General features: G+C 33.0%; 2 protein-coding genes across 2 annotated transcripts; one reads left to right on the top strand and one right to left on the bottom strand.

Annotated features, from left to right (window-relative positions):
* The first annotated feature begins 6,750 nt into the window (after positions 1–6,750).
* LOC117915116 (surfeit locus protein 6-like) lies at positions 6,751–9,107 on the top strand. The gene is made up of 2 exons (XM_034830690.1): positions 6,751–6,899; positions 7,782–9,107. The coding sequence occupies exon 2, from the start codon at positions 7,782–7,784 to the stop codon at positions 8,850–8,852; it is 1,071 nt and encodes a 356-aa protein (XP_034686581.1). The 5' UTR covers positions 6,751–6,899; the 3' UTR covers positions 8,853–9,107.
* Positions 9,108–11,712: 2,605 nt separating this feature from the next.
* LOC117913921 (membrane protein PM19L) lies at positions 11,713–12,856 on the bottom strand. The gene is made up of 3 exons (XM_034829044.1): positions 12,635–12,856; positions 12,308–12,485; positions 11,713–12,217 (listed from the first exon to the last, which is right to left on the bottom strand). The coding sequence occupies exons 1-3, from the start codon at positions 12,759–12,761 to the stop codon at positions 11,989–11,991; spliced, it is 534 nt and encodes a 177-aa protein (XP_034684935.1). The 5' UTR covers positions 12,762–12,856; the 3' UTR covers positions 11,713–11,988.
* Between the last annotated feature and the right edge of the window lie 1,124 nt (positions 12,857–13,980).

Below are 13,980 nucleotides of genomic sequence, written 5' to 3'. Positions count from 1 at the left end.
TGTAGATCAATCCTCGATTTCCTTGGTTGTGTTTTCATACATCTTGTGGACTTTAAGTTCAACATCTTCCATGATAGCAGGGTCTGACAGATTGTTGATTTATTAGTGATGATGTTTTCATTTTGACAATTGGTATGTTGAGTGTTGATTTGCTTGCTCTTACTTTTTTAGCACTGGTCATCATTGTTTTTATTCATCAGTTAATTTTGTTTTGTTAGCATGGTATCATGATACATGGTCTTGTTTGACATTACCTATTCGAGGTTGGACATTTTCATTACATGATGAATGAGTATATTTCAGAGCATAGTAGTTTTGAGGCATTTTGTATCTCAGTTTGTTCACCGTTACATGTTGGGGCATACCCCCTTCTCCGAGAGCACTAGACCTTTCAATAGACTTTCATTCACCTTTTGATCTAGTTGTCGGTCCTTATGAGTTGTCATACAGGGGCATATCCCCTCCTGTCGAGTTTGCTTACATCATTATCCTAGTTATCCTTTGGCCTTAGGCCACTTGATCATATCACCATTTTGTCAATTCAATTTGAGGTTCAAGGACAACACTTATATCAATCGATCATCTTCCTATCAGTTTGTGTTCAATTCGAGTTGGGACTGCACCTATATTGATCAATTATCATCTTGTATATTTGAGTTTGGGTTTTTAGTGTCGCACCTATATCAATCTAGCATTCTTCCTATCAATTTGTATTCAGTTCGAGTCAAGGTCGCACCTATATCAGTCGGTCATTTGTCTTGTCAATTTGAGTTTGAGTTTTCGAGTTAGGATTGCACCTATATCAATCAGTCATTTCCATGTCAGTTTGAGTTTTTTTGGGGCCATACCTATATCAATCGGCCATCTTCTTCTCAATTTGTGTTCAGTTTGAGTTGGGACTGCACCTATATCGATCAGTCATTTGTCTTGTTAGTTTGAGTTTTTAGGGTCGTACTTATATCAGTCAGTCATCTTCCGTGTCAGTTTGAGTTTAGTTTGAGTTTTTGGGGTTGCACTTATATCGATCGGTCATCTTCTTGTCAGTTTGTGTTCAGTTCAAGTTGGAACCACACCTATATCGATCAGCCATTTGTCTTGTCAGTTTGAATTTTTTTGGGTCGCACCTATATCGATCAGTCATCTTCTTATCAATTTGAGTTTGAGTTTTCGAGTTGGAACCGCACCTATATCGATCGGTCATTCACCTTATGTTCAGTTTGAGTTTTGGGACTACACTTATATCGATCGATCATCTTCCATGTCAGTTTGAGTTTAGTTTGAGTTTTTTGGGTCGCACCTATATCGATCGACCATCTTCTTGTCAGTTTGTGTTCAATTCGAGTTGGGACCACACCTATATCGATGGGCCATCTTCATGATAGTTTAGTTTGGGTTTTTAAGGTCACAACTATATCAATCGATCATCTTCCTATCAGTTTAGTTCAGTTTAAGTTTTAGGGACCGCACCTATATCGATCAGTCATTCACCTTGTGTTCAGTTTGAGTTTTAGGGTCGCACCTATATCGATTAGTCATTTGTCTTGTCAGTTTGAGTTCAGTTTGAGTTTTTGGGACCGCACCTATATCGATCGGTCATTTGTCTTGTCAGTTTGAGTTTAGTTTAAGTTTTTAGGACTACACCTATATCATTCGGTCATTATCATGTCAGTTCAATTCGGTCATTGACAACCGCATCCCATATGTTTTTGGTGATTTCAGTCATGGCGACTACATCTCATATGTTTTAAGTGATTTCAATCATTGCGACTGCATCCCGTTCTTTCTTTCAGTCTGGTGATTTTGATCATTGAGACCACATCTCGTCTTTCCTTTTGTTTTAGGTGTTTTCAGTCATGGCAACCACGTCCGAATTTTCCTTTGGTTGGGTGATTCCGATCATTACGACCATGTCCCATTCTTTCCTCTATTTTAGGTGACTCTAGTCTTTGCACACCTTATCCTCGCAACTTCATATTCTCATCCTACTTCGTATAGTAGACGTATGGTTTTTCTCTTTATACTTATTCCTATGTTTTTTAGTTGTTCGACTGCTACTCAACTTTGACATTGATTTTCGAGTCACTTTTGGAGACATCTTAGAGAGAGTTTGGATTCATAGCGCAACTTTAAAAGGCACTCTGAGAACTACTCTTCTCTTAGGATTTTAGAGCCTCTTTTGTTCTTTGTTAGTTTGAGCGAGTTTGTGTTCTACTTGTGTACCTTTGGGGGTATTTCCTTTTCTTTAGTAGAGTCCACTTTGTTCCACTCACTATTCACACTTTCTTTTTCCTCTAGTATTCATATTCTTTGCACTCGTGAACTCTACCAAAAATGAGCATATTTGTAGACCCCTCTTGGACCAAAGGTTTTTTTCTCAAACTCGGGAGAAGCTGGCGGCATGTTATTGGAATGAGTAGGGGTCGACTTCTTCAAGTGTGAAGAGTTGCATGGGACGCAGAGGAGCAAGAGGAATGGGAAGGAATTCATGAGTTGGCTAGCTCATTTTTGCTAGCGAGGAGCTCTCCCAGATCTACAAGAGTGTGAAGGTTGAATTTCATGGAAGGAACCGAAGGTAGTGGTCCATCGGCAGTGTCACCTATAATCCAATGGAAAACTAATGCGTCCAGGCTTTTTCAATATTATCTAGGTAAAACTACTCCTCACCCAGTAGCTGGAAACTTCGAATGAGGCTTTACTACCCACAAAGGGTTCAGATGAATTCAAGTCTTTCATTCGTCGTCTCCCTGAGTTTAAGTTCTAGTATGTGTTTCTTATTTTGTTAGTTTGGTGTCTTGCATTATTTTTCTTTAAGGTTTCATTTATCAGTTGCTTTCATTTCAGCATGCAATATCCTATCCTATGTACTTCATTTCATTATGGGTGGCGTTAATTTGATTGGTAGTTTGTATCAAGAGAGTCCTTTGATTTCATTCATGTTTGGATTGTTGATGTTGTAAGTGATCTGTAATTTGTGCTCAATGATGGCAAGATATGGCCCATATCCACCAGCCGGCTACATGTCCAAGACTTAGTGGATCACTCATGCATCACCTTGGATATGGATATGTATCTTATGGCCCATATCCACCAACTGGCCCTCCCCGACTTCAACCATTAGACATGATGGTCAGCTACATGGGCCTCAACACTACCAATGTCCAGCCCCTTGCTTTCTACCACCTCCACCTAGCACCCCAGGCCCCACTCATGCATGGTCACCTTGGGCATGCAGTCCACCATCACATTTCATTCTTTTTAATTCTTCATATTTTGATATCAAAGTATAATTTCCAAATTTTCAATTTTCAAATTTAATTTCCAAAAATTCTATTTTCAAATAATTGTTCTAAATTTCGATTATCAAATAATTTTCAAAACTTCAATTCCTTAATATTATCTTCAAAACTCTAATTTTCAAAACTCCAATTTCTTTCAAAATTAATTTTCAAAACTCCAATTCTTAAAATTAATTTTCAAAACTCCAATTTCTTTCAAATTAAATTTCCAAAACTCCAATTCTTAAATTTAACTTTCAAAACTCCAATTCTCAATTAATTTTCAAAACTCCAATTTCTTTCAAATTTAATTTCCAAAACTCCAATTCTTAAAATTAATTTTCAAAACTCCAATTCTCAATTAATTTTCAAAACTCCAATTTCTTTCAAATTCAATTTCCAAAACTCCAATTCTTAAAATTAATTTTCAAAACTCCAATTCTCAATTAATTTTCAAAACTCCAATTTCTTTCAAATTCAATTTCCAAAACTCCAATTCTTAAAATTAATTTTCAAAACTCCAATTCTCAATTAATTTTTAAAACTCCAATTTCTTTCAAATTCAATTTCTGAAACTTCAATTCTTAAATTTAATTTTAAAAACTCAAATTCTCAATTAATTTTCAAAACTCCAATTTCTTTCAAATTTAATTTCCAAAACTCCAATTCTTAAATTTAATTTTAAAAACTCCAATTCTCAATTAATTTTCAAAACTCCAATTTCTTTCAAATTCAATTTCCAAAACTCCAATTCTTAAATTTAATTTTCAAAACTCCAATTCTCAATTAATTTTCAAAACTCCAATTTCTTTCAAATTTAATTTCCGAAACTCCAATTCTTAAATTTAATTTTCAAAACTCCAATTCTCAATTAAGTTTCAAAACTCCAATTTCTTTCAAATTTAATTCCCAAAACTCCAATTCTTAAATTTAATTTTCAAAATTCTAATTTTCAAATAATTTTTAAAACTTTAATTCTCAAATAATTTTCAAATTTTCAATTTCCAAATAATTTTCAAAACTCCAATTCTCAAATTTTAGTTTTTCAAATAATTTTAATTGCACCCTAGTTTTCAAACAATTTTAAGTCCTTCTTTTTCTTCTTCCTTCATTAGGGTTTAGAGTCACTAGAAATCTCGTTTTTAATAAACTCGCTACCTTTCCTTTCAAGTAAGCACTTTCACAAATTTTATTTGATTTTAAAATATTTTTTCGTTTTCCTTGATTTTTAATAAGCATGAAGACAATTTTCATAATTCCAAAATAGTGGAATTTGTGGGATTAATTCATGCAAAATAAATTGGGATTTGGTGAGGGCCTAACATTCATAACATTTCTTTCGAAAATAATTCAAGTAAATTGCATGATTGATATTGTTTGATTTTGATTGGTTTTGTGTGAGATATTTTACACTTATCATTGTGTACTAACTTTGTTTCATGATAGCGCTTTATTACCTGCTGCCAAGGTACGCTCTCACTTTCACTTTATTTATTTATTCATTATCATAACTTGGTTTTGATATATGATCATTTTGATATCCATTTATTTCCTTATCAATTACCACACTTGTCTCACTTTATTTAGTAGAGACCCGTTTTTAAGGGGCTTAGAGGAGTGCTATGATTTTTTACCGTACCTTCCCAATATGTAACCTAACCCTCGGACCAAACTTTGGTTTTTCACAGGCTATCTTTTCCTAATAAAGAGTCACACTTAGGGTTTTATTTCTTGTTTTGTTTTCCCTTTAAAAAAAAATAAAACAAAAATAAGTGGCAACTCCAGGTCTTTTTAAAAATAAAAAAAAATCAAATTTTCACAAAAAAAAAAAAAAAAAACGAGTTGTGCCTTCGAGTAGAACACATCGAGCAAATGCAAGATCCACAAAAACTTATTGAAATATATAGACTAATAAGTGTGTAAATAAATAAATAAAGCAAATAAAAATCATAACACATAAATAATATTGATTACGATAAATTTGTCCTGCTCATGTACTTATAATTTAATAACAATTATCTTGTAATATACAATGAACACTTTCTTATGATAGTAATACTTTAAATTATAATAAATAATGAATCGAATAATATTATGTACTTTCTACGAAAACCCGAATGCACATTTGTAACTCATACTTGTCTTAAAATAAAATTTTACACTTGAAAATGAAATACTACATTTGGTTAAAATGGAATATTATACTTGGGATTAATTTAAAAATGAAAGAAAGATAATTATTGAAATTAATGAAATGTCATGGAAGGTTTCCATTTATAGCTATAGTTATAGGTGGTGGTTATTAGAAAGGTTATGACCCTATTTGATAACTATTTTTAAAAATAATTTTAAAAAATAGTTTTTGAAAACTGTTTTATAATGTTTTATAAAACAAAAGTTTGTTTAGAAACTTGAAATATTTTTAATATGTTTTAAATATTTTAAAAATAATTTTTATGTCTTGTACTTTATTTTTAATCATTTTATATGATTGTATAATTATTTTTTATAATAATTTTTAGAAAATAAGTAAAAACAATTTAAAAGAATTAAATGATATCTTTGAAAACACCATATTTTCTATGTTTAAGAACAAAAAATAGAAAACAATTTTTTTATTATCAAACATATTTTTCTGTTTTTTTTTTCTAGAAAACATAAAATTATTCTAAAAAACAATTATCAAACAGACCCATCTTTTTTGAGACATCAAGATTGTTGATTCATTAACCATGCAAATGAATATTTCAATTATTACATATTAATTTTATATTTTATATTAAAAATAAATCTAATAAAAGTCATGACATGTTATGCCCATATATCTAGGGATAAAAAAGGGCTGCTCTCTCTTCTCACCCTATAATTTCATTTAAATGCATTTTCTAATTCATATTTTAAACTAATAATAATAATAATAATAATTTTTATATAAAATATAAGAAGATTTAAAGATTTACATTAAAAAATTAATAATTTTTAAACATTATTTAAAAATTTACTACTTCAAATATCAAAAATTTCCAAAACAATTTTTAAGAGTATAAAATAAACCTAAACTTTGTGTAGAAGAATTATTATAAGAGTTACTACTAATTTATTTTTTTATAAAACAAAAATGGGAAATATATCCATGTGAAAATACTTATTTAATTATATTTTATTAAAATCATAAATTTAATAACAAAATTGATTTGATGTGTAATTAAAAAACAAAAAATAAAAATATATTTAAAACATTATTAACATTAATTTATTAATTTTCTCTTCAAATATTCTTTAGTCAATAAAGATACTCAATTTCAAGCGTGACATAATTTTTAAATTTGATATATTAAGAGTATAATGCTATATTTTAAGAGAAATATTTATTTATTTAGACGTTGGGGTAGCATAATTTTTAATTTTTATATTTCAGATAAATATTTAAAATATTTATGAATAAAGATGTTAGGGTTTCTGAAATAGGGTTTCTAGGGAAAGAGGGGAAGAGTAGATTTAAAAAGTTGCAGAGGTCGGTCGTGGCGCCTCTCGAAATCATCTACGGCCACCATCTCTCCGACGCCACCTCTTGCCGCCACCTCCGTTCATCTTCTTTCTTCATCGTAGTCTAAACTGCGGGAGGTAATCTATTCGAATCGTCAGATCTATGAATTTTTTAGGTTTGTTGAGCTAAATATACTAAGTGATATCTAAGAATGAGATGGTTGAGCGGAACATTTGACTCGGTCTAGTGTATCTTCAATCTTATCTGTATTGTCTTCTTTTGAGTCTTTGTGTTCATTGTTGGGCTTGATTTTTTCCACGACTCTGACACAGGGTCAACTCATTCCGTGGGTAGTTTTTGTTTTAAAAGATTGGTTTTTTGAATGCTTTAGATGTTGTAGGTTCTATGGTTTCCTTTTTCAAGGCATTAGATTTTTACAGTTGGTCAGATTTCAGGGAGTTCTTTCTTTATAAATTGTTTGGGGTACTGAGTTCACTAATTTGGTAGCGTTTTAGTGATAGAAATTGGGTACCAGTCGTTTTTTATGCTGTATTAGCCAGCTTCAAAGCGTTTCAACCTCATGATTTTAACCCCTCAATTGATCTCCTATTTTGAAGCTGACAGGATCGGCTTTAAATATCCTCATACTTTGTCTTCAGAGGAGTGCCCAAGCAATCCAAGTAAAAAAAATAATCATTTGACAGAGTTGTTGCATTGTGTGGTTCTGTTCTTGATGATAGTACTTTATGCGGTTGGATATGTTATTTGAAATTTAATATATTTCAAACCGTTCAATTGTAAAAAGGGGGCGAACTTGATACAGTTTCAACATCCTTCTGAGTTGAATGGGTTTTAGAATGAAATTCACACTATGGAAGGGGCCATACTTTGTACAGTTTCTTGTTTAATTTTGTTTCCATTTTATGTCCGAGTTTCTTTGTAAAATCTAAATATGAGGAATCTCAGAAATCTTAGCATCTTTTGATTTCATTGCTAACTGAACCTCAATCACCTTGCAGATGAAGAAGAAACAAAAACCCATCAGTCAATCGGATCCTGATTCCGATCTGAAATCTGTCATTCATCAGCATTCCTTGTACTTTGACAAGTTAATTGAGCTAATCCCCGCCAGATTTTATCTCCCCAGTGACAATACAGATAAGCCATGGTTTCAGGGCCTAAGCAAGGCTGCAAAAGCTTCAGCAAAGAAACAATCAAAAGAAAATATTAAGAAAGCTCGAAGAGATCGGTTAGATCCAGAGAAATCATCTACGACACTAGATTTGTTAAACCAAAGCTTACGAAATGAGGAATTGGACAGTGAGAGTGATGGTGAAGCAGGTATTAAACCAATGATTTCTGGTCTAGAAAATGATGAACGATCAGTGACATATGAAGAACTACGGCAAAGACTTCATCGCCGAATTGAGGAGTTACAGTCAGGTCGAAAGAAAAATAGTGGGGATTTAGATGAAGCAAAGAAGGCTGAGAAGAGAGATGAGAGAAAGAAGAAAGAAACAGGAGGAAATTTTCAGGAAAGGAAGCGCAAGAGAGACCCTGGATCCGAAGAAGATGATCAACTTAAGATCAGTGATTCAGCTGCTAAATTGACTGAGGATGCATCAGAGGCTTCAAAAGAACTCACATTTGGTCATGTGAAGATTGGGAACAAAGAAGAGCTTGGAAAGAAGAAAAAGAGGAAGCTCTCAAAGTTGAAGGAGCTTGAGAAGGCAAAGAAATTGGAGGAGGAGAAGAAAGACCCAGAGAAAGGCAAGATTATTTCGAAGAAGCATTCATGGCAAGCAGCAACAAGTAGAGCTGCAGGAATCAAGGTCCACGATGATCCGAAATTGTTGAAACAAAGCATACATAAGGGGAAGAAGAGGCACCAAAAGAATGTTGAGAAGTGGAAAGAAAGAGTTGAAACTAGAGATAAAATGAGAGCACAGAAGCAGCAGACAAGATCAGAAAATATAGGTGAGAGGATTCACCAGAAGAAGATGCGGCGGATTGCAAAGAGGGAGAAAAAGCTCATGCGACCAGGGTTTGAAGGTCGCAAAGAAGGTTTTATTACCAAAGATAAAGCTTAAGGTGCCTTCTTTGAAATTTAGCCGTGTTTGTCCTTTTCTTTCAATAGATTGGCGGAAAGCAAAATATTAGAGGTCACCTGCTCTAGTTTTAGGAATTATGCTTTCAAAGAGCACCCCTACCTTTTCTTCTTTAAGTACTATATGGTTTTGATTATGGCTTGGATGATATATTACAAAGTCTGAATCTTAACATAGTCTTCTTTGTTGTATGATTTTTATTGTTGCTGATGAAACTAATATATCTTGTTATCTCAATACATCACTTCCAAAACTTAGGGGGAAACCATGAAAGGAAGCCCAACAAACCATTGGATGTCAAGAATCGTTTTATTGTGTTTTAAGATTCAGATAGAAACCCTACAAAGTTGCTTATCATTCTAGTTAAAAGCTACCAGTGCCCTTCTGGTGAACAAATTCCCTTAATATCCTGGACACTTATCCTAATGGACTTGCATCAGGAAAAAGCCTGCAGATGCAGTCTGGAGAAATGTAGCTTATAGACCCAAAATACAGTTTGGAGAACTATATAAGTGCCTGTATTACACCAAATGCCTGTGTTTCAAAGACTCTCTCCACATATGGGCTTGCCCTGTTTTGGTTTCAGCAAGCTAGAATGCTTTGGACTTTCATTTTCTATGAGAATGAAAATTTAGATATTTTCTTTGGACTACAAAGCGTGTACATTGCAGCTTGTATTCAACATTAGCGATGACAAACTTAACATAGTTTTCTTTGGAGTCTCTTCTTTTAGCAGATCTAACTTCACCTATTGAAGGGACTGTTGCAATAGATCATACTTGGAGGGCTGGGATGCTTTGCTTTTTAAACTAGGATTTGGTATTACGAAGACATGAAATGCAGGGAGTCATTATTTGGAGAATAAAACTCATTCAGGAAATACCCAAGAATCCAATATTGTTAAAATTGCAATCGGACTTGTGGGAGGGAACCTTGATCTTATATCTTAATTTGCCAATAACCCATTAATGTTTTTATTGAATAGAAATTCTCATTCTTGGCCTTTTTTTAGGAAGCTTGGGTGCATATATTCTAAAGAGTTTTTTTTGTCAGGAGTATACATATGAGAAGGATGAGAAATCCTTACAATATCCCCATTTACCACCCAACACCATACAAAGGAAATGTGATTTTACTTTCTTTAGGAAACAGTACATTGATAAAGAAAGGCAGAAACTTTGCTATGAGATTTGCTTTTTTAACCATTGAATTACAGGCCAAATTCCTTTTGAGCTGAATAACAGTGAGAGGACCCTTGAAAACTGAAGTTGTTGAACCTTAAAAGAGGAATCAAAGTAGATTAAGTTTAAATCATCTCTAAACTTCTTATCCTCAAAAATTCATTCCTTTCTTTCCTACCATACCATCTAAATCAATGTAAGACATGTAATTTGTCAACATGTTTTGTCTATACCTGTACTTTCCAAAATTTTAAAACAACAATCATGTCACAAATGCTTGTATATCAAATGTATATAGTTGGTTGGTTCTTTTTGTGGTTAAGCTTAAGACTGTTGGATTAATCATGTAAGATGAGGGTTCTATTCATAGAGTACAAAAAAAACTACTAAGATTGGATGGATTCTAACTTTGCTACTCTCAAAAAGTGCAACTAAAGATGTCTGATATATTTGCATTTAGCTCTCATTATTTTTCATCAATTTGTTTTATATTTTGATACCATTTATTTGTATATTAGTTTATTCTTTGTATCTTTGAGTAGCATTTTATATTTTTTTTTATGCACTTTTAACTGTGGAGATTGAGAGTTATCAGAAACCCAGTTTTCCAAACCCCTTTATTGATCTGCTTTTGGGGCAGTCCCATTTCGATGTTCCCTTGGTAGGGTTGTTGGACTTGGGGATATCTTTGAACTTGGGTTTGGAGAACCTCTAGAACTTGTTTAAGGCTTATGAAATGTTTAACCACCAAAGAAATGAAATATGCTATTCCACCTCTATATAACAATGGTTGATTTCATTTATATAGAAGTGTTTTCTGTTTCTTAAAACACTACAAATTAAAAAGTATTTCCAAAATTTTACCTAGCACCTAATTTTTTTAAAAATAAAATAAAAATATTTTTTAAATTAAAAACGTTTTTTAAAATCATTATAAAACGAGGTCTATATTTAACCATGATTTATTTTAAATTTCATCCATTAACATCAATTTTTTTTTTTGTTATAAAATTTATTATGATAAAATTTAAAGTTAATGTTGTTTTAGTGTATATGTTATAAAAGGTTAGAAACGAGTGAAATAAAACCTACAACAAATTACACTGTATTGACCTCAACGTATATCATAAATTCTCTTTCTTCATTTATTTATTTCTATTATTATTTTTGTCTATTTTTAATTTTAATTTTAATTTTTTTTCTATTTTTATTGAAAATATGGTGTAGTGTATAGGAGTTTGATCTTAGGGATTTGCTTCACCCCAAACAACTCGTTATCTTTCCCTTATTGATAAATTCCTCCTATATCTGGTCTAGTTTTTTTCCCAAATCCTAAATAAATAAAAATTTATATTTATATATGAATCTTATTAATACATCCAAATAAATTATTTCTAATTTCCCAAAAATACCCTTCTTCTCAATAATATCCTAAAATAAAAAAGACAAATTACCCATTCCATCAACCTAATAAAATATTATAATTACCTAATGGACCGTCCACATCAATTCTGCAATCCATCATCTACATTCTACATTCCTAATATTTTTTAGGTCTCTTGTTAATTCTTTCAGCATCCTTTCAAGATTTTTTTATTTTTTTATTATAAGATAAGAGAGATTTTGCCCAAATCCAAAGTCATAATTGCTTTCATCACACAAACAAACAAAAACCCAAAAGCATCTCTGCTGTTGCTCAAACCAAAACCAGGGGAAACCACCCATAGTATTGAGATCAAACAGTTAAAAGCTGTTCAACTGATCTCCACAATACAACACACAACACAAACACCACCATTATTTACATTAACCACAAATTAAAAGAAAAAAGAAAAAAAAAAAAGAGGGGGGAGGGGAACATACAAGATGTCCAAACACAGAAACCCTGCAAGTCTAAGAATAAAACAGTGGTATATACTAGCTACTTCGTCCTTAATTTAAACCCTAGTTCCGGCAACACCACCTTTATGTCCCGGATCGACGGCAGGAGCTCCGGTGCCATACTCAGTATCCCTGTAACCCGGACCATACTTGCTGCTGAAAACCCCAGCATGGAGCAGCATGAGGTAGAGCAGTTGGGTGAATGTTAATATTATTATCAGTGCCTCTAGCACCCTCAGTCTCCAGCCCCTGTGCCCTCCTATGTGGATCTCCTTACAAGCTAATCTGTACAGTAGTCGAAAAAGTTGGGGAGTTAATGATTACATTCATGCAGTGAGGATCATTAGTTTTTTTTAGTGATTTTTACAAGCTAATCCGAAGGCTAGTGCAGTGATGGCCCATGCAACCAGTGCTGATGCTCCTGCTGCTGCTAGACTGTCGTTCCTCCATGCTCTGATGTGGTTACCGCCGGAAAACTTTGATGCCACGCCCACCACACCCGCCAGTATGGCGAATACCAGGAAGAACATCGTTGCACCGTTCCCTCCAAACCCTGCAAAGAAAGAAAAAAACACAAAAAGTATATATATACACTTCTGTTTCTTTAGACTTTTGATGCTCCTCGCTCCTTAGCCCAGAGACAAAAAGGGAAAAAAAAATGGAAGTTGGAGAGTTGAGAGGGAGGATTTGTGAGCTACTAACCAGGGTTGTGGGTCTGGCCATTGATCAACCTGTTGAGGCACCAACTACCAAAACCCACCACAAGAATATACAATATCAAGTTGAGGAAGAGTAGAGGAGCTGCCATGTTTCTTCCCACTGTAGCCATTTCTGTAGCTTCCGTATATCCCTTTCAAATTCTCAATCAATCACTCAAGCAAAGCAACGTTTACGTTTCCAAGGAGATAGAAAGAAGTAGTTGGGAGGAGAAACGAGGTGGGCGGTATACCTATATAGAGGAGGTAGGGCAGACGGCATAAGATACGTGTCGACCCGCTTGAGCCCTGCATGTCGGTTTAAGTACATGTGGCAGGACACATGTCGGTCTGTATATTGGGTTTCCCCATCATGCCCTTCATCTTGGATTCTTCCTTCCTTTTACATGAAGTGGGAACCCACACCCACATTCATCAAGGGCTCGGTGAGGTTGTGGTGGTGTTGATGATATGATACGTGGACAGTGATGATCGATGTTATGCTCTCAACCCTTTTTCAAGAACCATCCATGTTGTTCTAGAGGCATAGCCCATGGTTTACGGCTGCGGAGAGTGGTTTTCCAGCGGTTTGAAGAGGATATAGCCGTCACCATTTTGTTTGTGACCTTCCGTATGTTGGTGCTTATAATCAGAGAACGAGGAAGGGGGACAAGTAGCATTCAAATGAAGAGGATTGCTTCAGATTTGAGATGTAATTTGATTTAAGTGGCTTCTCAACTTAAAATAATCCTTGTAAATTCAATTATTACAATTTTTTTAATTAAATAATTGAAAAATCAAAGTTTTTAATAATTTTTAATTTAACTATTGTGCATTCGAAGGTCTGTCCTGCCTGCCTATCATGGACAATATTTTGGGGATTTTGATAGAAATATTATAATTTTAAAAATTATTTTTACAAATACTATGGGTTCGAAATTATTTTTAAATTAGAGTTGTTTTAAGAAAATATAATTTTAATTTTGAATTTTGAATTTTGAATCTGTCTTTATTGATATTTTTTAAAGAAGAACCCTATGATTGGTTATCAAAATGTTAAAAGGAAAAATAATTATAGGTTTTCTTAAAAGTGCCTTCTTAAAAAAATAAAAATAATAAAAATAGGTAGGGTTATTTCTTGATCTTATTTTAAAACAATTTGAATTTTTTTTTTTTTTTTTGGTTAGGATTTTTCTTTTGCTTTAACATTTTTTTATGATAGTGTTTTCAATATCCTCTTAAGAAAAGAAGAGCATTTAATGAATAGAAGAAAAATTTTGTATTTAATAATGATAAATTACAAAGCATTAATTACTAACATGATTTAATGTAACTGATTTTTTTTTTGGTTTT

This window comes from Vitis riparia, chromosome 5 (genome assembly GCF_004353265.1).
Source record: "Vitis riparia cultivar Riparia Gloire de Montpellier isolate 1030 chromosome 5, EGFV_Vit.rip_1.0, whole genome shotgun sequence".
Lineage (NCBI taxonomy): Eukaryota > Viridiplantae > Streptophyta > Magnoliopsida > Vitales > Vitaceae > Vitis > Vitis riparia.
Note: the sequence above shows the minus strand (reverse complement) of the source record. Positions and strands in the feature narration are given on the sequence as shown.